Consider the following 18,991-nt stretch of genomic DNA (forward strand, 5'->3'; position numbering starts at 1 on the left):
CTTTTTACCGTCTCTGTCCTTCCAAAGGGTGGAGTGCACGGGCCCTGTGCCCTCCCCCCACGCGGTCTTCTGCGTCCGCGCTCTCCGCCGCCTGGGCCAGGCTGCCACGCCCTCCCGCCGATCCTCTGAGCCCGCGCGGGGTCGGACCGCAACCCCTGCCGCACGCCCCGCCCCGAGCAGCGGAGGCGGTCACACTGTCCAGCCCAAGGGCGACTCCGGCCCCGAGTCGACGGTCACCAAGTCTGATCACGAGACCCCGGGCGGACCCCGCGGCTAAGCTTTCAGGTCCCACGTCTCTCCACTTAGGGTGCGCGCAGCCCAGGCCCCGCTCCGCGGCGCGCGCACGCCCCACCCCCGCCGCGCGCAGCCCAGGGCCCGCCCCGCCCCGCGGCGCCGCGCACGCCGGACCTGGGCGGGGCGGGTGGACTGGGGCCCGGAACCGCGGAGCTAGCCCCTCCCGCCTTCCCGGCTCCGGGTGCCCTGGCCGTCATGGAGCCCCGAGCGGTTGCGGATGCCGTGGAGACGGGGGAGGAAGACGTGGTCATGGAGGCTCTGCGCGCGTACAACCGCGAGGTGAGCGGGACCGTGGACGTGGGCCGTGCGAGGCGGAGAAGGCAGGGTGGGGCTCGCGCGTGGTCGGCGGAATGCGGGAGTGGGACTGGGAACGGGCGCGGCGGGCGGGGCGCCGAGGCTGCGGGGTGTTGTTGGGGCGAGGCCGGCTGCGCACCTGGGGGCAGGTGTGCGAGATGGGGCTCCACCCTTCCGAGCGGTGCCTGCGGCCTGTGCCCCTGAGCCTCGGTCCCTCCGCAGAACTCCCAGAGCTTCACCTTCGATGCTGCCCAACAGGAGGACAGGCAGGTGCGTGCTGACCGCGGGGCCCAGGGGCAGGCCGGGCGGCTCCTGGTGGAGGGCTTGGTGGAGCCGCTGTCCTCTCCCCGCAGAGACTGGCGGAGCTGCTGGTTTCGGTCCTGGAGCAGGGCTTGCCCCCCTCCCGCCGGGTCACCTGGCTGCAGAGCATCCGCATCCTGTCCAGGGACCGCAGCTGCCTGGACGCCTTCACCAGCCGCCAGAGCCTGCGGGCCCTTGCGTGCTATGCCGGCGTCTCCGAGGGGGCGGCCCCTGGGCCCCTGGACATGGACGTTGTGCTCGAATCCCTCAAGTGCCTGTGCAACCTTGTGCTCAGCAGCCCCCAGGCGCAGGCGCTGGCAGCGGAGGCCCGCCTGGTGGTGAGGCTCGCCCAGCGCGTGGGGTTGCACGGGGAGAGCAGCTTCCCCCACGAGGTCCAGCTCTTTGACCTGCGCCTCCTGTTCTTGCTCACGGCCCTCCGCCCGGAGGTGCGCCAGCAGCTGTTCCAGGAGCTGCAGGGCGTGCCCCTGCTCACGGAGGCCCTGCAGCTGACGCTGGGGGTGACCCCGGGACAGAGCCCCCCAGAGCGCCTGCCTCCCCAGCAGACGGAGCGGGCCATGGAGGCCCTCAAAGTGCTCTTCAACATCACTTTCGACTCCGTCAGGAGGGAAGTGGACGAGGTGAGGGCTGCGCTGCACCCGTGGCTGGTGCCTCCTGGACCTGCCTCGCTGAGGGGCACCCTAATGTGTCGGGTGTCAGCCTCGGACAGGACGCTCAGCCCACAGCAAGGGGGTGTCCATTCTGGGCAGCGGCATAAGGGAGGTTTCTGAGGGCGGTGGAGGCTGGGTGGCGAGAGGCTGAGGGGAACTTCCCTACACGGTGTGAGGTCACACAAGGGACCAGTTGCCGTTCCTAATTGGGGGGGGGGGGTGCATTAGAGGAGACAGGTAGTCAGCACGCGGGGCCAGGCAGCAGGACCTCGCTGGCAGCGGGGGACAGGTGTGGCTCTCTGCCACGGGAGCCCCCTTCTCTCTGGTCAGGACGACGCTGCTCTTTACCGGCGCCTGGGGACGCTGCTGCGGCACTGTGTGATGGTGGCTGCTGCTGGGGACCGCACGGAGGAGTTCCACGGGTGAGGCGGGCCCGTCGTGCTGGAGGGCGGTGCACTCGCCTGTCTGGACGGTGGCCCTGGCTCCACCTAGAGCACCCACATCCATCTGGGTGGGACCAGCATCGGGTGTTGCCAGAAACGCTGGGACAGGAGCCGGGGGCGGGCCGGGCCAGGGCAGGGGCCGCGGAAGGCGGGTTTCTGCAGGGCCGTGCTTACTCGCCCCCCTTCTCGGTGACCAGAGCTCAGGCAGGTGCTGGCTTTCCCGAGATCACCTGGGATGCGTCAGCCCAAACGGGGTGGCATGCGGGGTGCCCTCCCCACCCCGAGTGCTCCCCTGAGACCAGTCCCCCTCCAGCTCCAGCCCCGTGTCACTCCTCAGGCCCCCGGTTGCTGGCTCGGGTCACACGTAGCCCCAGCAGGTGCACCGAGCGCTGTGCTGCAGAGGGGACTGGACTTAGCCAGTCCCCTCCCTCTGTCCCCAGCCACGCAGTGAACCTCCTGGGGAACCTGCCCGTCAAGTGTCTGGACGTCCTGCTGGCCCTGGAGCCGCGCAGAGGCTCCCTGGAGTTCCTGGGCGTGAACATGGACGTGATGGGCGCCCTCCTCGGCTTCCTGGAGAAGCGCCTGCACCAGGTGGGCGGCACCTGCGGGGTGCCCCGTGGCTCAGCTTCCCCCCGGCTGGTGGAGGTCAGCTCAGTCGTACTTGTGTTCTAGACGTCTGAGGGGCCTGACCGTGGACTCAGTGTCACTGTGCACAGGCATCCCTTGGGGACCAGCACCAGCTGACCCCTGACCCACAGGAACCCCGAGCCAGAGGCTCCCGAAGCCTGCAGCTGCCCGACACCGGCCGGCGGGCTCTCACTGGCCCTCTGGGAGCTACCAGGCGCTGTGTGGGGGGGGCACAGAGCCAGACAGAGGGTCACTGGGTCCCTCGGAATCCACGTCACCCACGCGCACGGAGAGCTGGGTCACGCACCTGTCATTGGACATGGCCGTGACCATCTGTCCCTGTCGCTACCGCTGCTGGTGCTGGGGTCCAGGGAGGTACCCAGGCAGCGGTGCAGGGGCTGCAGGAGCTCCCTGCAGCGTAGGGGGTTGGTTCTTGCTAGCTGGCGCTGGCCACCATCTCCTGAGGGCGACTTGGGTGCCAGGGTGTCCTAACAGCGTGAGATGCTGTTTCCCCACAACCTGGCGTGTGGGCGAGGAAGGTGGACTCGGAGCAGCCGAGCCACAGAGCACACGTGAGGCCTGGGAGTTGCACCCGGTCCCTCGGAGCGGGCACCCTCCCGAGCGCCTCCTGCCAGGCCGCGAGGTGCGTGTGGCCCGGCCTGGCGTCGGGCACCGCCTCACCGCCCGCTCCTCCGCAGACGCACAGGCTGAAGGAGGGCGTGGCCCCCGTGCTGAGCGTGCTGACCGAGTGTGCCCGCCTGCACCGCCCCGCCCGCAAGTTCCTGAAGGCCCAGGTAGGGCAGGGGCCGGGCGGGCCCTGGTCCCCCCCCCACCCCCCGCCCTGCAGGCCAGGCTGACGGGTGTGCCCCCAGGTGCTGCCCCCGCTGAGGGATGTGAAGACGCGGCCCGAGGTGGGGGAGCTGCTGCGGAACAAGCTCGTGCGCCTCATGACGCACCTGGACACGGACGTGAAGAGGGTGGCCGCGGAGTTCCTGTTCGTCCTGTGCTCGGAGAGCGGTGAGTGCGGGCGGGCCCCGGGCCCCGGGCCCCAGCCCCCAGCCCCTTGCCCCCTGCCCCCAGCCTCCTGCCCCCTGCCCCCAGCCCCCAGCCCCCTGCCCCCAGCCCCGTGCGCACGCTGAGCCCTGCCCTGCCTCTGCCTCCGCAGTGCCCCGCTTCATCAAGTACACGGGCTACGGGAACGCCGCCGGCCTCCTGGCTGCCCGGGGCCTCATGGCGGGGGGCCGGCCTGAGGGCCAGTACTCGGAGGACGAGGACACAGACACAGAGGAGTACAAGGAGGCCAAGGCCAGGTGTGTCTGCGCCCCCTCGGGCTCCCCCACCCTCTGGGCCCTGGGGGTGGGGGGTGGACTCTGAGCCCGGCCCTGTCCCTGGGTGACACGGGTCCTGACGTCCAATGTTTCGCTGAGAACAAAGGGGCCGGGCATCTGGGGGACCAGCCCGAGGGAGGAGCTGCTTGACCGCCGCTCCGGGAGGGAGGGCTCCCCGGCAGTTCCCCCGCTGCCCCGCCCGCAGCCCTCCAGGCCTGGGACTCAGTGCATCCCCCACGCCCCTCCCCGGAAGCAGCATCAACCCGGTGACCGGGAGGGTGGAGGAGAAGCCGCCCAACCCCATGGAGGGCATGACGGAGGAGCAGAAGGAGCACGAGGCCATGAAGCTGGTGACCATGTTCGACCGGCTGTCCAGGTGCGCAGTCCGGCAGGAGGGTCACGTCCTGTCCAGAGGCCCGGAGGCGGCCTGCCCTAGGGTCCTGGCGAGTCTGTGTTTCTCATGTTTGGAATCACCTGTTCTGGATCGGTGATTAGAGTTGAGGTCAGCATTATGTCCTTTTTTTTTTTAATGTTTTTATTGACTTCAGAGAGAGAGGGAGAGTGAGAGAAACATCAACGATGAGAGAGAATCATTCATCTGCTGCCTCCTGCCAGCCCCACACGGGATGGAGCCCGCCACCTGGGCACGTGCCCTTGACTGGAATCGAACCCAGGACCCTTCAGTCCGTAGACTGACGCTCTATCCACTGAGCCACACCAGCTAGGGCCGCATTATGTCCTTTTTCCGGATGACGGAACCGAGGCCCAGAAAAACAGAGCCTGCCTCAGGCAGCAAGGCCCTGGCAGCAGTTAGGGTTCGGGCCTGGCGGACAGTGTGAGCGGGGCAGCCTGGGGGGCGAAGGCGGCCACAGAGCAGGGCACCCACCCACCACCCCTCTCCCTGCAGGCACCGCGTCATCCAGCCCATGGGGGTGAGTCCCCGGGGCCAGCTCACCTCCCTGCAGGACGCCGTGTGCGAGAGCATGGAGGGCCAGCTCTCCTCGGACGCAGACTCGGACCCCGACTGAGGGCGGCCCCCCCGCCCCGTCAGAACCGGTGCTGCTTCCAGCCATGTCCTCGGCCCCTTTCTCTTCACTCCCTCAGTTTTGTCCCTGACTCTCCTCTCGGACCGTGAGGCCTTGTCCTGCTGTCACTGGGGAAACCGGCTTCCTCAGGTGACGCGGTCTCGTGAGCCAGGAGGGTGTGTGTGTGGCGGCTGCTCCCGAGGGCAGGAGGAAGGAAGCCCAGAGCCAGGCGGTCGGGCAAGTGCTGCCTTTGAAAGGGGGAAAGAACCTGCTAGAACACGGACTAACGTCAGAAACGCTCGCAAGGGCTGTGTGCTGTCCCCGTCCCCACGGGGCGCCTCCCGGGTCCTGGCTCAGCTGCCTCGGCTGTCCACGGTGCCCGTTGATGCTCCGTCGATCCCCCTGGCGTGGCTAATAAACACGGACCCTGCTCGTGAGCCGGTACTCTGTACCCTACCGTGTCCCACAAGCATCACAGAAACGTCCCGGAGTTTCGGGCAAGAGTGTGTGTGTGTGAACATGTGTCAAATACCCAGTAAAGGCACGTTAAGGAGAAAGAAGCTAGTCTTGTTCTTTGCACAATTGAACACTTTTCCCAGGTTGACATGCAAGTTTGTGTTTTTTTAAAATATATTATTGACTTCAGAGAGGAAGGGAGAGGGAGCAAGAGAGAGAGAGAAACATCAATGATGAGAATCATTGGTCGGCTGCCTCCTGTACGCTCCCTACTGGGGATGGAGGGCCCTTGACCGGAATCGAACCTGGGACCCTTGAGTCCGCAGGCCAATGCACTATCCACTGAGCCAAACCCACCGGGGTGACCCTCGTCTTTTCTTGTTGAGGAGTGAGGCCACCAGACGCCCTTCTGAGGAGTCGAATCCTTAAACCTGCTCCCGAGCTCCCGCCCAGGGTCCAGCGGGCAGCACGCCGCAGGAAGGAGGGAGCAGGTGGGGCGCTGACTGGGGAGGGGAGGGGGCGCCATCTGCATCTGAGGCTAATCCTAGTGGCGTGCCTGCAAGGGGAGTCGCAGGGTCTGGGACAGATGGGTTTCTGGGGGAGGCTCATGTCAAAGGCAGGCGTCAGGCGAACAGGACGTGAGGGGTGACTCGGGGACCAATGTTCTGTCCTTGGACCCCCCACGTCCCCTTTCCACACTCGCTGTCCCCTTTGAGGGGAAGAAAGAAAGGACGCCCAATGTCTACAGTAAAGTTCATTTCATGCCGGAGGCGAAGGACAGGACCCCTCGTAAGGAGAGACGTGCCAGCAGAGTCCAGGGCACCGCTTGGGAGCCACGCCCGTCACGGAGGCGGCTGGGCCCGCTCGGCCTGGGCCAGGCCTCTGACAGACAGCGGAGCTGCCCTGCAGGCGGAGGCCTGGACACGGGTGGTGCGGCCTGCGTGGGCCGGGGGCTCGGCCTGGGTCGGAAGGAAGCCCCAGCAGTACAGCCTCGGCCAGCGAAGAGGGACCTGCAGGGCGGGTGGGCGGGCCGTACCACCGACGGGCAGCGCCGGGCACAGGGCGGGCACGGCACCCGCGGGCCACGCTCTGCCCCTCGGTCCGGGTTCTGGGTCAGCCCGTTTGTACACCTGCCCCAGCTGTCCTTCAGGCACGAGGTCCGCTCGGAGACGGGGGTGACTCCAGGCACCCAGTGCTGGCAGGGGACAGCCGTGCCCTATCTGTCCCGGCCGCTGAGCTGGAACAGAGGAGAGGGCAGTCGGTCACCGGGAAGCACCTGGACAGGCAAACGCCAGCGGCACACACTATTCCTAAAGCGAAGCTTTCTGTCCACAAACGCTGCTGTTGAGCCACATTAGCTGATGCCAGCAGGGCGGGGAAGCAGCCAGTCGCAGTGTACCTGGCACTTCCTCCTGGACAGAAACTCAACCTCTAAAACCATAACCCGACTTACACCCCTTGTGAGAGCAGGAGGCACCGCGGGGCAGATCTTACAGGACCAGCTCCCAAGCCCATGGCCCCCTGGCAGCCTTGCTGTGGTGGGAGAGGTCAGCCCGAGCTGGAGCCCCAGAAGCTGCCGGCGACCGCGCCAGGCTGTGCCTCTGCCCCTCTGCCCGTGGGCGTCGGGACCTGGATGGTCTTCACTCGCCTCCTCCTGACACATGGCGCCAGCCTACGTCTCAGCCCCAAGAACCAGGCCAAACGAAAGGCCTGGAATGACGGAGACCAAAGGGCAGTCTCACCCTTAGCCTCAGTTCCCTCTGGCCAACTTGGCAGATGAGGCTGCAGCCAGAGGGGGCTTCTGCCAGTGGGGGTGACAGCATAGCCGGAGGGTGGGGTTCCCGGGACGTCTGCCTGGGGCCACAGGAACCACATCACACCCTGTGACTCCCGCGGGGGGCAGGGGGTCTCCCTGCCTGCAGTGTGCCCTCCAGAGCTGGTCCAGATGCCCAGGCCCCTCCTGGGGAAGTCACGCAGCACGGAGACAGGTGGGTCCCCTGGGAAACCCCACCTTCTGCAGCCGCTTGTCTGTGGGTTTGACACCTGGAGCTTCATGGCTTTAAGGCCTCTTTCTACCGAGTGCGGCCACGGTCAGCATCGCCCGCGGGCTCCACCCCGCACACGCACAGAACTTCACAACTCAGGGTACTGGCCCCCTCAGCCTCACGCCTCAGCCTGGAGCTGCCGATGCTGCTTATTTCAGGGGACAGAAGGCCCCTCGGTCCCTGCCTCCCTGGCCCGCAGGCTCCGCGGGCTGCTTCTCGGGCCCCTGACCCGAGGTGACAAGGACCACACCTCCATGAGCGCAGAAGCCCAGGCAGGTTGGCCCGGACTGACAGCCAGTGTCAGTGCCCCCCAGCCTGTACCTGCCCTGTCCCCGCTGGACCAGGCCTGACAGCCAGTGTCAGAGCCCCCCAGCCTGTACCTGCCCCGTCTCCCGCTGGACCAGGTCCTTCAGCTCCTCCGTCCAGCCCAGCAGCGCCACCAGCTTGTCCACGCTGTCCACCAGCTCCCCCAGCTGCAGCACATCCCTGCTGCGAGGGCGCCAGGCCATGGACCCCGCCGCCTCCTGGTTCATGAACACACGGGGCACCGAGCTCCGCACGGCCTCGGACAGGCTGGCAAAAGGCTCCACCTGAGAAACAGCCAAACGTGAGGAGCCTGCGTGGGACCCGGGAGAGGAACCCACCGCCCCGTGCCCTCCTCCCGCTGCTCCCTCCCCACGTCCCAGTCGGTCCTGTCTCCCACTGCCCGCCTCTGCGGGTCTCCCTGGCCAGGCTCCCCTCCTGTCCTCCCCACCGCCAGGCCACACCTCCTCCAGCAGTGCAGCCTGGCCGTCTGGTCTGTCCTCGCTGCACTCCGAGGGCAAGGACCTGGTCCCGCACTGAGTGTGTGAGTGTCTGTGTATGTGTGTGTGTGTATATGAGTGTGTGAGTGTGTGTGTGTGTGTGTGTGTGAGTGTGTGAGTGTGTGTGTGAGTGTGTGTGTGTGTGTGTATGATGTGGCCTTTCCCATGACCACTGGAGCTCATCCCAGCCCCGCACGCCGGGGGGCGGCTCCTCCGTGCCCTCCCTGTGCAGACCCCGACAGGCCTGACTCATTCAAGAGTCAGTGTGACAGCCCCAGCCGGTGTGGTTCAGTGGCTAGAGCATCAGCCTGCAGACTGAAGGGTCTCGGGTTCGATTCCGGTCAAGGGCATGTACCTCCCTGGCCCCGGTCAAGGGTGCATATCCTCCTCCCTTCCACTCTGATCAATGTGTCTCTCTCACATCCATGTTTCTTTTTCTCTGTCCTCCTCCCTTCCACTCTGATCAATGTGTCTCTCTCACATCGATGTTTCTTTCTCTGTCCTCCTCCCTTCCACTCTGATCAATGTGTCTCTCTCACATCCATGTTTCTTTCTCTGTCCTCCCTTCCACTCTGATCAATGTGTCTCTCTCACATCGATGTTTCTTTCTCTCTGTCCTCCCTCCCTTCCACTCTGATCAATGTGTCTCTCTCACATCGATGTTTCTTTTTCTCTGTCCTCCTCCCTTCCACTCTGATCAGTGTGTCTCTCTCACATAGATGTTTCTTTCTCTGTCCTCCTCCCTTCCACTCTGATCAATGTGTCTCTCTCACATCGATGTTTCTTTCTCTGTCCTCCCCCCTTCCACTCTGATCAATGTGTCTCTCTCACATCACATCGATGTTTCTTTTTCTCTGTCCTCCTCCCTTCCACTCTGATCAATGTGTCTCTCTCACATCGATGTTTCTTTTTCTCTGTCCTCCTCCCTTCCACTCTGATCAATGTGTCTCTCTCACATAGATGTTTCTTTTTCTCTGTCCTCCTCCCTTCCACTCTGATCAATGTGTCTCTCTCACATAGATGTTTCTTTTTCTCTGTCCTCCTCCCTTCCACTCTGATCAATGTGTCTCTCTCACATCGATGTTTCTTTCTCTGTCCTCCTCCCTTCCACTCTGATCAATGTGTCTCTCTCACATCCATGTTTCTTTTTCTCTGTCCTCCCTCCCTTCCACTCTCTCAGAGTCAATGGAAAACACACCCCGGGTGAGGATTCACACAACAACAGTGTCACAGCTCCACATCCCTTCTCTCTGAGCTCCTGGGGCTGGATGTGCTCTCCCCCTCATTCTCCCTGCACCACCCCCTGCACTCCCTGCTCCCCCCACACTCTCCGTCCCCCCCACTCTCCCTGCACCCCCCCTACACTCACCCTGTTCCCCCACTCTCCCTGCAGGGAGTACTGCCCCCCTGTACTCCCTGCTCCCCCCTATAATCTCCCTGCACCCCCCACACTCCCTGCTCCCCCCACACTCTCCGTCCCCCCCACTCTCCCTGCACCCCCCCTACACTCACCCTATTCCCCCACTCTCCCTGCAGGGAGTACTGCCCCCCTGTACTCCCTGCTCCCCCCTATAATCTCCCTGCACCCCCCACACTCCCTGCTCCCCCCACACTCTCCCGGCACCCCTGCCCCTGGACAAACCTGCAGGGAGGTGCCCAGGATGAGCAGCAGGTCCGCGGTGGGGAAATCCACCACGTGCAGCAGGAACCTCTGGGGCAGCGCCTCCCCGAAGAACACGATGTCGGGCTTCACGACGCCGGTGCAGACTGCGCAGCGGGGGACCCTGTCCTCCATCACCGCGGCCTGGGGACACGCGGGAAGGGGCCGAGGAAGGAGCGAACCGTGACAGGCAAAGGCCAAACGAGAGGTCCTTCCCGCGCTGAGCAGTGTGGCCAGCCACGTGCAGGGAGCGCGCTGCTCCGCACCGTTACCCCTTGGTCTCAGGGCCCCCGACGGCCTGCGGGGAGGCTGCACACCGGGACTCCCACTGCGGGCGCGGTGGCCGGGGGTGGGGGGGCGGGACGGGGCTCACTGATGTGGACCCGGTTCCCTTTTGGGGTGAAGCACGTGCTTTCCACTAGAAAGGGGGTGGCAGCACACCACGGTGAACGCAGGGATGCCTGTACCACAAGTCACCTTAGGTCGTGTGACCTTCACCTCCACACAAACAAAAGGCCGCCCCCTCCATCGCTAAGATGCAGGCTCCACCCACTCCGCCCGAAGGAGCCCCCCACCCCCACCCCGTGGGCCGGGGCCTCACTGCTCCGCCAACAGTAAGCACCCGCCCCGGCAGCCCGCATCGCTACAGCGGGCAGCCCGCTCCTTACTGACACCCGCCCACGACGCTGTGCTCCGTGCGGGAGCAGGTGCCGTGTTAAGCACACGGTCCACCACTGCAGACACACGGGCGCGCGTGGGAGGTGCGTAGGTGCGTGTGTGCGTGTGTGTGTGTGTGTGTGTGTGTGTGAGATGCGCACAGATCTTCTCTTAAAGGCATCAGCCCGCTACCGAACTGTGACAGGTGGTTGAAGGGGTCACCTTCCTACAGGCTTCTGTGCCGCCTTCGTTTTGTACAGGCACGTGTTAGTTCTACCTTTAAATAAAGAAAACCGTTCCCCACTGTCACTGTCACCGCTCCGTCCTTACGACTCAGTCACAGACAAACAGCGCCTGCGGGTCAGCCCCCCGGAGCCCGTGGCCACTCACCCAGAAGCCCTCCGCCGGGGAGGCTCTGCGGCAGACGGTGCAGGTGGCAGAGGCGAAGGAGCCGTGCGCTTCGACCAGCCTCGAGTCAGGGATGCCCGCCGCTGGAAGGGACGGCACGGCTCAGTGCTGCTGCCGGGGGGGGAGGGGGGGGCACGGGGCGGGGCAGGGGGGCGCCTAGGCCCCAGAGCACAGCTTGCGAGGCGCCAGGAGTCCTCCGCCCTCAGAGGGGCTCCCAGAGCAGCCAGCCTCGGGGAAGGCAGCCTGCCAACAGCACCACATCCCATGCACCTCGGCTCCCGCTCTGCTCCCGACGCCAAGTGAAGGTGAGGAAGGGACAGGGGTGCAACCCATTTCCCCAAACCGGAGAAGCAGGCCAACGGCAGCTTATTCGGGCGGCTGCTTCTGGACGCCGTGGGGGACAGACAGGGACCCAGCCGCAGGTGGCCTCCCACGGCCCCGTGTTCGTCCTGACTCCACACCCAGGAGAGCCCACGCCAGGGAGCACACCATCCCTCCGGGGTGTCCGCTGCTGGACGACCCGCTGGCCAGGAAGCGTTTCTCGGAGTCGAGGTGCCGCCTGGCTGCGTGGTGGGCGGCTGGCAGCGTCTCGGTCAGCACCGGTCAGCACCGGTCAGCACTGGGCAGCACCGGTCAGCACCGGGCGGCACCGGTCAGCACCGGTCAGCACCGGGCGGCACTGGTCAGCACCGGTCGGCACCGGGCGGCGCCAGTGCGGGAGGGAAAGGGCCCAGCACGTGCTCCTCGCAGGGGACGGCCAGCGCTGTGCTCAGCACCAGCTGGGAGTCACTGCCACCCACTCCGCACACACGAGAAACCGCCCGTCACACACGGAGTGTGATGACAGAAGGAATTTCTAGGCCTCTGTGCGATGCTAACATCGCCGTTACGTTTTAAAAGTCCTCATCTGGCCCTAACCGGTTTGGCTCAGTGGATAGAGCGTCGGCCTGCGGACTGAAGGGTCCCAGGTTCGATTCCGGTCAAGGGCATGGACCTTGGTTGCGGGCACATCCCCAGTGGGAGGTGTGCAGGAGGCAGCTGATTGATGTTTCTCTCTCATCGATGTTTCTCACTCTCTATCCCTCTCCCTTCCTCTCTGTAAAAAATCAATAAAATATATTAAAAAATAAATAAATAAATAAATAAAAGTCCTCATCTGCTAGGGATGCCCGTGGCGGATTTGCAGGTTACATTGATAACGCGAGGAGTTTGCTTCACAAGGATCCGGAGGCGGGAGAAGGTGGGAGAGCAGGCCCGAGGACGGGACGTGGGGCTCACACGCTTTCTCCTCCCATGCTCGACAGGCTCCGTCACATGTAAGAGGGAGGCGAGCAGATCCAGGAGCCCCCAGAAGCCAGCAGCAGGTGCTGGCCCGGACCTGGCGCTCGTGTCAGAGGCCGCCGGGAGGGCGGGCGGGAGACAGCGCGGGGGCCTCACCTCGCTCCAGCCCGTCGATGTTCTGGGTGTAGAGCCGCAGGAGCAGCCCCTTGTCCTGCAGCAGCCGCAGGAAGTAGTGGATCACGTTGGGCCTGTAGCGCCGCGGGTCCATCTTCTTGGCCCACGTGCAGAAGGGCCTGGGGTTGTGGAGGAAGAAGGTGAGCTCAAATATGGCCTCAGGGTACGGGACGTCGCAGTGCTGGAAGCTGCTGTAGAAGCCGGTCCCTGGAGACCTGCAGGAGGAGCCAGAGCCTCAGAAGAAGGGGAGTGGGGCACCGGGGGAGGGGGTGCAGCGGGGGGGGGGGAGGGGGGCACAGGCAGGGGGAGTGGGGCGTGGGGAGTGGGCCATGGTGGGGGAGTTGGGTGGGGGAGGAGTGGGGCATGTGGGGGGGGAGTTGGGTGTGGGAAGGAGTGGGGCATGTTGGGGGGAGTTGGGTGTGGGGAGGAGTGGGCCATGGGGGGGAGTGGGGTGGGGGGAGGAGTGGAGTGGGGGGAGAGTTGGGTGTGGGGAGGAGTGGGGCATGTTGGGGGGAGTTGGGTGTGGGGAGGAGTGGAGTGGGGGGGGAGTGGGGTGGGGGGAGGAGTGGGGCATGTTGGGGGGAGTTGGGTGTGGGGAGGAGTGGGGCATGTTGGGGGGAGTTGGGTGTGGGGAGGAGTGGGGCATGTTGGGGGGAGTTGGGTGTGGGGAGGAGTGGAGTGGGGGGGGAGTTGGGTGTGGGGAGGAGTGGAGTGGGGGGAGAGTTGGGTGTGGGGAGGAGTGGGGCATGTTGGGGGGAGTTGGGTGTGGGGAGGAGTGGGGCATGTTGGGGAGAGTTGGGTGTGGGGAGGAGTGGGGCATGTTGGGGGGAGTTGGGTGTGGGGAGGAGTGGGGCATGTTGGGGAGAGTTGGGTGTGGGGAGGAGTGGGGCATGTTGGGGGGAGTTGGGTGGGGGGAGGAGTGGAGTGGGGGGGAGAGCTGGGTGTGGGGAGGAGTGGAGTGGGGGGGAGTGGGGTGGGGGGAGGAGTGGAGTGGGGGGGGAGTGGGGTGGGGAGAGGAGTGGAGGGGGGGTTGGGTGGGGGGAGGAGTGGAGTGGGGGGAGAGTTGGGTGTGGGGAGGAGTGGGGCATGTTGGGGGGAGTTGGGTGTGGGGAGGAGTGGGGCATGTTGGGGGGAGTTGGGTGTGGGAAGGAGTGGGGCATGTTGGGGGGAGTTGGGTGTGGGGAGGAGTGGGCCATGGGGGGGAGTGGGGTGGGGGGAGGAGTGGAGTGGGGGGAGTGGGGTGGGGGGAGGAGTGGAGTGGGGGGGGTTGGGTGGGGGGAGGAGTGGAGTGGGGGGGGAGTTGGGTGGGGGGAGGAGTGGAGTGGGGGGGAGAGTTGGGTGTGGGGAGGAGTGGAGTGGGGGGGTTGGGTGGGGGGAGGAGTGGAGTGGGGGGGGAGTTGGGTGGGGGGAGGAGTGGAGTGGGGGGAGAGTTGGGTGTGGGGAGGAGTGGAGTGGGGGGGTTGGGTGGGGGGAGTAGTGGAGTGGGGGGGGTTGGGTGTGGGGAGGAGTGGGGCATGTTGGGGGAGTTGGGTGGGGGGAGGAGTGGAGTGGGGCATGTTGGGGGAGTTGGGTGTGGGGAAGAGTGGAGTGGGGGGGGAGTTGGGTTTCTGGAGGAGTGGGCCATGGGGGGGAGTGGGTGGGGGGAGGAGTGGAGTGGGGGGAGAGTTGGTGGGGGGAGGAGTGGAGTGGGGGGGGAGTTGGGTGGGGGGAGGAGTGGAGTGGGGGGAGAGTTGGGTGGGGGGAGGAGTGGAGTGGGGGGGAGTTGGGTGGGGGGAGGAGTGGAGTGGGGGGGAGTTGGGTGGGGGGAGGAGTGGAGTGGGGGGGGAAGCGTGGGGGGAGGGGGGGGGAGGGGGCACAGGCAGGGCGGCACCTGAAGTCCGGGATGCCGCTGGGCGTGCTGATGCCAGCCCCCACCATGACCACCACCCGCTGGCAGGCCCTGGCTCGAATCAGCTCCGCCACGTCCTGCAGTAAGAGCTTCTCCTTCGTACTGTCGCCTCCCTTTCCAGAGACACTGGAGACACCAGCAGAAGGACAGGTGGGCGGCCTTCCACCTGCAAAACTGACAGGAAAGGGGGTGGCCAGAGAGCCGCCATCAAGTCCAGGCAGGTGGTCCAGAGCGAGCCGCCTGCCCCTCCCCTCCCCACCGCTGAGCTGGCCACACGTCCCTCCTGTCCCCCGCGCCCACCTTTCCCAGCAGGAACGAGTCCTGGCCTCACGCTGAAAGGGCGAACCCATTCCCGGGAGTGGGAACCGTGCGTGAGGAATGTCACCGGCCGGGCTGGGGGCCGGCCCCGCCCCAGGGCGCCCCTTTGTGGGCTGCGGCTGCTCTGCAGAGCCATCCACACTAATGGATGTGACACACACACAGGGACGTTTAAAGGAAGCCACACTTCTTAGACTTCACACCAATGTTGTCGGGATGGAAAGTGGGCGGTAGAGACCCTTCCAGAAAGAAGCACCGCACCCTGGCAGCCAGGGGTTCCCACTGCCGCCCCGCCAACATCCACGCCATGCAGAGGCGGCGCAGCCCAACGGGCGGCTCCCTATTGGGGAGCGAGAGGGTCTGCCCCGGGGGACAGGGCCAGACACGCGGCAAACAAGCCATGGGCTCGGCGAGGCCTCGGGGGGGCCCCGGGGAGAACACGGGAGCGGCCCAGGAGCACGAGGCCTGAGGGGGGGCCTCTCGCCCGAGTTCGGGACTGCCGGCTCGGCCCTGCCCGCACGCCAGGCTGGACAGCCGTGCCCTGGGGGTAGGGACCCCCACCCTGACAGGAGAAGGGAGCCAACAATGGAGCGGACAACCCTCCCCAGGCGATGACTCGGACCGGAAAGCGAGTATTTAACGCCCTTGTGACCCGGGAAGGAAGAGGCCCTAGTGCACGTCCAGACTCGGGCAGGACAGCCGGGCTCCCCTCCCAGGAGAGAGACCCCCCCCTCCTTTGCTCCTCACCGAGTCCCTGCGGGCTGCCCTCCCTGCTGCACAGGCTGAGGGCTCGCAGCTCTGCGCCCACGGGACCCCCGCGTGTCAGCCACAGTCCCACTCCAGGGACTAGCCTCACACCCCCTCCTTTCAGCCCAAGGGGGCTCCCTGCTTCTCCCGCGCCTCCACCCAGCCACCCGGCTCCCAGAGTCCAGGCCGCTCCTGATGAAGGCCCTGCTGAGCCCAGGGAGAAGTCCCTCCCCTCCTCTGAAAGGTGACAGTCCTGGCTCCCAGCTCCCTTAGGGCCACCCCTGCCCCTCACTCCGCTCTGGGGTCAGTGGCGTGCAGTTCAGGGACTTGCCACTCAGTCCACACGCACCTCCTGTGTCGCCACCTCTCGGGCCACATGACGGGTGTGCATGAGAAAGAGGGACCTGCTGCACACGCAAGGCCGAGGGCACCGCGTGGGTCCGGCCCGCCTTGCCACCTGTCTCATGGTCACCCACACCCCGAGCCTCAGCTGCCGAAGCCAAGCAAGGCGGCAACAATCCTGTCTGCCTTGGGAACACCAGAGCTGTGGGCCTCCCGGCCCCGGGCGCCCTCCCCAGCGCCTGCAGATCCCCATTCCCAAGCGGGGCTACCGCACCCTGCACCCCGACCGCAGCTCTGCCTGAAGTCAAGGCACCGCCCAAGGGGCTGCTGAGAGCTGGGCAGGCGGTCCGGCAGGAAAGCCCAGCACGCACTGAGCGCCTCCTACGGATCACGGAGCTGCAGGGGGACCGAGGGCAGTGGCGGTCCTGTCATTTATAAGCGCGTTTGGCCTTCTCCCGCGACGGGCTCACAGCTCCCACCCGTGGCATTTCCTAAGTGACAAGAGCACTGGGGGCATCTTTTGTCGCAGCGTTTGGTCTCCTATCCTCAGTCCCAGAAGCCGACTCGGAGCATGAAGGTGAAATGGGGTCTTGTTGTTCAAAGCAAACCCTTTTCCACCGCGCCTGCGCTGAGGTTAGAGGGGCTTTTGGAAACCCCCTAAGGATGGGGCTGGTTCCCAGGAGGGCTGGACCCTCCCTAAAAAACAAAAGGAAGGGACTCCGCTTCCACATTGGGAACCGGAAGCGGCCCGCGCCAGCCCCCAGCCTCACACGCGACCTGAAGCCACGTGTTGGGGCCTTCCAGACCGGGTCCCGTACTCTCCACTCGTGTATGCCTGCCCTTTAATATACGCCAGGGATCTGGTCGCTCGACTGGTTTCCCGAGTCCCGGGAGCTGCTCTAGCAAATGAATCAAAGCTGAGGCGGGGGTCACGGGAACCTCCAGTGGAAGCACAAATGACCACCTGGGCTGGCAGCTGAGGCGGGGAGAGGCTTGTGAGGCTGAGCCCTTCGCTGTGGGGTCGGGCGCGATCCCCAGGCGCTGGCGTCAGAACAGAGGGAAGTGTGTGGAAAACTGGACAACTGCTGGGGGGAGTTGCAAAGAAGCATGTACCGGAGAAGCTGCTACCACTGCTGAGCGCGGCTGAGGGTAAGGCATCACTCAGGGACCCCATGTGTACTGCTCACCTGGGAAACACATGGCCAGAATTTTACCAAAGGTCTAGAATATACTTAAGATGTGTGACAAAGTGTACACGGCTCATGGAGTAAGATTTCCTGGATGTAGGGGACCCTGAGGAGCAAGCATGGGCGCTGCCTGGGAGAGGGAAACAAAGAATGATGTCAGAGCCCCAAAATCCAAACTCACAGGGCAGCCCGGCAGGTGTGGCTCGGTGGCTGAGCATCGACCTGTGAGCCAGGAGGTCACAGTTGGATTCCTGGTCAGGCACATGCTCGGGTTGTGGGCTCGGTCCCGCATGTGGGGCGTGCAGGAGGCACCGATCCATGATTCTCTCATCATGGGTGTTTCTATCTCTCTCTCCCTTCCTCTCTCTGAAATCAATAAAAATACTTTATTTATTTATTTATTTTTTAATATATTTTATTGATTTTTTTACAGAGAGGAAGGGAGAGGGATAGAGAGTTAGAAACATCGATGAGAGAGAAACATCCATCAGCTGCCTCCTGTACATCCCCCGCTGGGGATGTGCCTGCAACCAAGGTACATGCCCTTGACCGGAATCGAACCTGGGATCCTTCAGTCCGCAGGCCACTGAGCCAAACCGGTCAGGCAAAAAAATACAATACTTTAAAAAACACACACACACCTCAAAGGGCGGAAATTCCTCAGCAGAAAGCCGGAGCAAACGCACTGCTCCCCACAGCCCGTGCCTCCTGCTCTGGGACAGGGGTAGCGAGTCCTTTCATGGCGGCCCTGGTAGTTCAGGTCACTCTTCAGCTACGACCCCCTCACAAGTGCCTGCAGAGCCTGGCCCGGGAACAGGCTGCGGGGAGCAAGGTGTGCCCAGCGCCCGCTGTGCGCTCGCAGCCCAGGGTTTACAGGTTTCTCAGGTGAATAAAGGCGTCCTCGGTGTCCCTCCATCACTTTTCACCGCGATGTTAGGAGCTGGGTAAGATGGCATCACGTGAATGCATCACCATCTACTTAATACTCGTCCAACACCGGCAGTTGAGTTAGTTCCCTAACAACCATGGGCCTTAGGGGTTTTCCACGCGTGGCTCAGCTCCACACAAGCATTCCCAAGTCCTCAGTGACGGTACGAGGGCTCTGCGCACGCAGGTGGGGCGCTGCCTGCACCACCTCTCAGGGGACGATACAAGTGCGCTCGGCTTTAGGCCCAGGAGTTGGCACGACCAGGAATTTACCCAACAGGTGAGCTCCAGCCTGGCGGTGGCGGTCAGTGGCTGAACGCTGACCCGGAGGTCAGGGTTGATGGCAGGTCGGGGCACATGCGGGGGTGGGGAGCTGCGGGCCAGTCCTGCAGGAGGCTGTGGGTGGATGACTCTCTCTCATCATTGATGTTTCTCTCTCCCCCTCTCCCTTCCTCTCTGAGACCAATAAAAAATACATTTTTTTAAAAAGGAGAGCTACCAACTAGGTAATGCACCGCGGCGTTATCTGTAATAACTAAAGGTTAGAAACCACTTCAGTAAGAGTTACACAAGCCGGGAAACGTCGGTTCAGAAAGGGCAGTAAGTCCTAGGGACCGTTAAGCGGAAGGGCAGGTACAGACCAGCCTAAGGGCGGCGGTGTCAACAACCGGCACGTGGGTGTCGCCGTTCACGCGCCCGGGAACCGCGAGAAGAAGCGAGAACAGAGCGGGGAACGCTCGGACTGTTCAAGTTCCGCTGCCACCTCGCCCACCACGCGAGGGGAGCCCGAGGGGAGCCCGAGGGTCGCCTCGCCGGGCACTGAACCCCCTGCGGGCCTTCACCCGGCCACCGGCCACCACGGCAGCCCCGAGGCACCCGTCTCCCCCTGCCCGCCCCGCGGCTGCTACCCGGACGAACCGAAGCCGGCGGGCCCAGGCCAGCTCACCGCTCGGGCCCCAGAGCCTGAGAGCGCGGATAGCAGGCCGAGCCCACTGCGCCATGTTCTCCAGAACCCCTCGCCGGGTCACGTACCCGCCCCCGCGCGCTCGCCACGCCCCCGCGCGCTCGCCACGCCCCCGCGCGCTCGCCACGCCCCCGCGCGCTCGCCACGCCCCCGCG

At 64.9% G+C, this 18,991-nt stretch overlaps 2 protein-coding genes across 7 annotated transcripts; one reads left to right on the forward strand and one right to left on the reverse strand.

Annotated features, from left to right (window-relative positions):
- The first annotated feature begins 360 nt into the window (after window positions 1-360).
- RIC8A (RIC8 guanine nucleotide exchange factor A) lies at window positions 361-5,533 on the forward strand. Its single transcript, XM_080640360.1, has 10 exons — window positions 361-573; window positions 811-858; window positions 942-1,526; window positions 1,887-1,978; window positions 2,440-2,590; window positions 3,325-3,420; window positions 3,499-3,643; window positions 3,792-3,936; window positions 4,211-4,330; window positions 4,862-5,533. The coding sequence occupies exons 1-10, from the start codon at window positions 490-492 to the stop codon at window positions 4,980-4,982; spliced, it is 1,587 nt and encodes a 528-aa protein (XP_080496486.1). The 5' UTR covers window positions 361-489; the 3' UTR covers window positions 4,983-5,533.
- SIRT3 (sirtuin 3) lies at window positions 5,528-18,948 on the reverse strand. 6 transcript variants are annotated; one of them, XM_080640361.1, is made up of 7 exons: window positions 18,791-18,948; window positions 14,334-14,525; window positions 12,446-12,678; window positions 10,991-11,091; window positions 9,926-10,087; window positions 7,861-8,070; window positions 5,528-6,672 (listed from the first exon to the last, which is right to left on the reverse strand). In XM_080640361.1, exons 1-7 carry the CDS (start codon window positions 18,871-18,873, stop codon window positions 6,652-6,654), a joined length of 1,002 nt encoding a protein of 333 aa, XP_080496487.1. In that variant the 5' UTR covers window positions 18,874-18,948; the 3' UTR covers window positions 5,528-6,651. The 6 variants fall into 6 exon arrangements, with proteins under 6 accessions (XP_080496487.1, XP_080496490.1, XP_080496488.1 ...); XM_080640364.1 differs by having other exon boundaries at window positions 18,819-18,892; XM_080640362.1 differs by having other exon boundaries at window positions 14,334-14,517; window positions 18,819-18,886.
- Between the last annotated feature and the right edge of the window lie 43 nt (window positions 18,949-18,991).

Source organism: Plecotus auritus (assembly GCF_963455305.1).
Source record: "Plecotus auritus genome assembly, chromosome: 9".
Taxonomy (NCBI): Eukaryota; Metazoa; Chordata; class Mammalia; order Chiroptera; family Vespertilionidae; genus Plecotus; species Plecotus auritus.

What these genes read in the sequence shown, in the direction of transcription:
- RIC8A (XM_080640360.1), top strand. Translation starts at nt 490, where the DNA reads ATGGAGCCCCGAGCGGTTGCGGATGCCGTGGAGACGGGGGAGGAAGAC. An exon ending in TGCGCGCGTACAACCGCGAG is followed by an intron (nt 574 to 810) that starts GTGAGCGGGACC and finishes GTCCCTCCGCAG; the next exon opens with AACTCCCAGAGCTTCACCTT. An exon ending in CGCACGGAGGAGTTCCACGG is followed by an intron (nt 1,979 to 2,439) that starts GTGAGGCGGGCC and finishes CTCTGTCCCCAG; the next exon opens with CCACGCAGTGAACCTCCTGG.
- SIRT3 (XM_080640361.1), bottom strand. Translation starts at nt 18,873, where the DNA reads ATGGCGCAGTGGGCTCGGCCTGCTATCCGCGCTCTCAGGCTCTGGGGC. An exon ending in AGCGGCATCCCGGACTTCAG is followed by an intron (nt 12,679 to 14,333) that starts GTGCCGCCCTGC and finishes CTCCTCCTGCAG; the next exon opens with GTCTCCAGGGACCGGCTTCT. An exon ending in CATCGACGGGCTGGAGCGAG is followed by an intron (nt 11,092 to 12,445) that starts GTGAGGCCCCCG and finishes CGTCCCTTCCAG; the next exon opens with CGGCGGGCATCCCTGACTCG.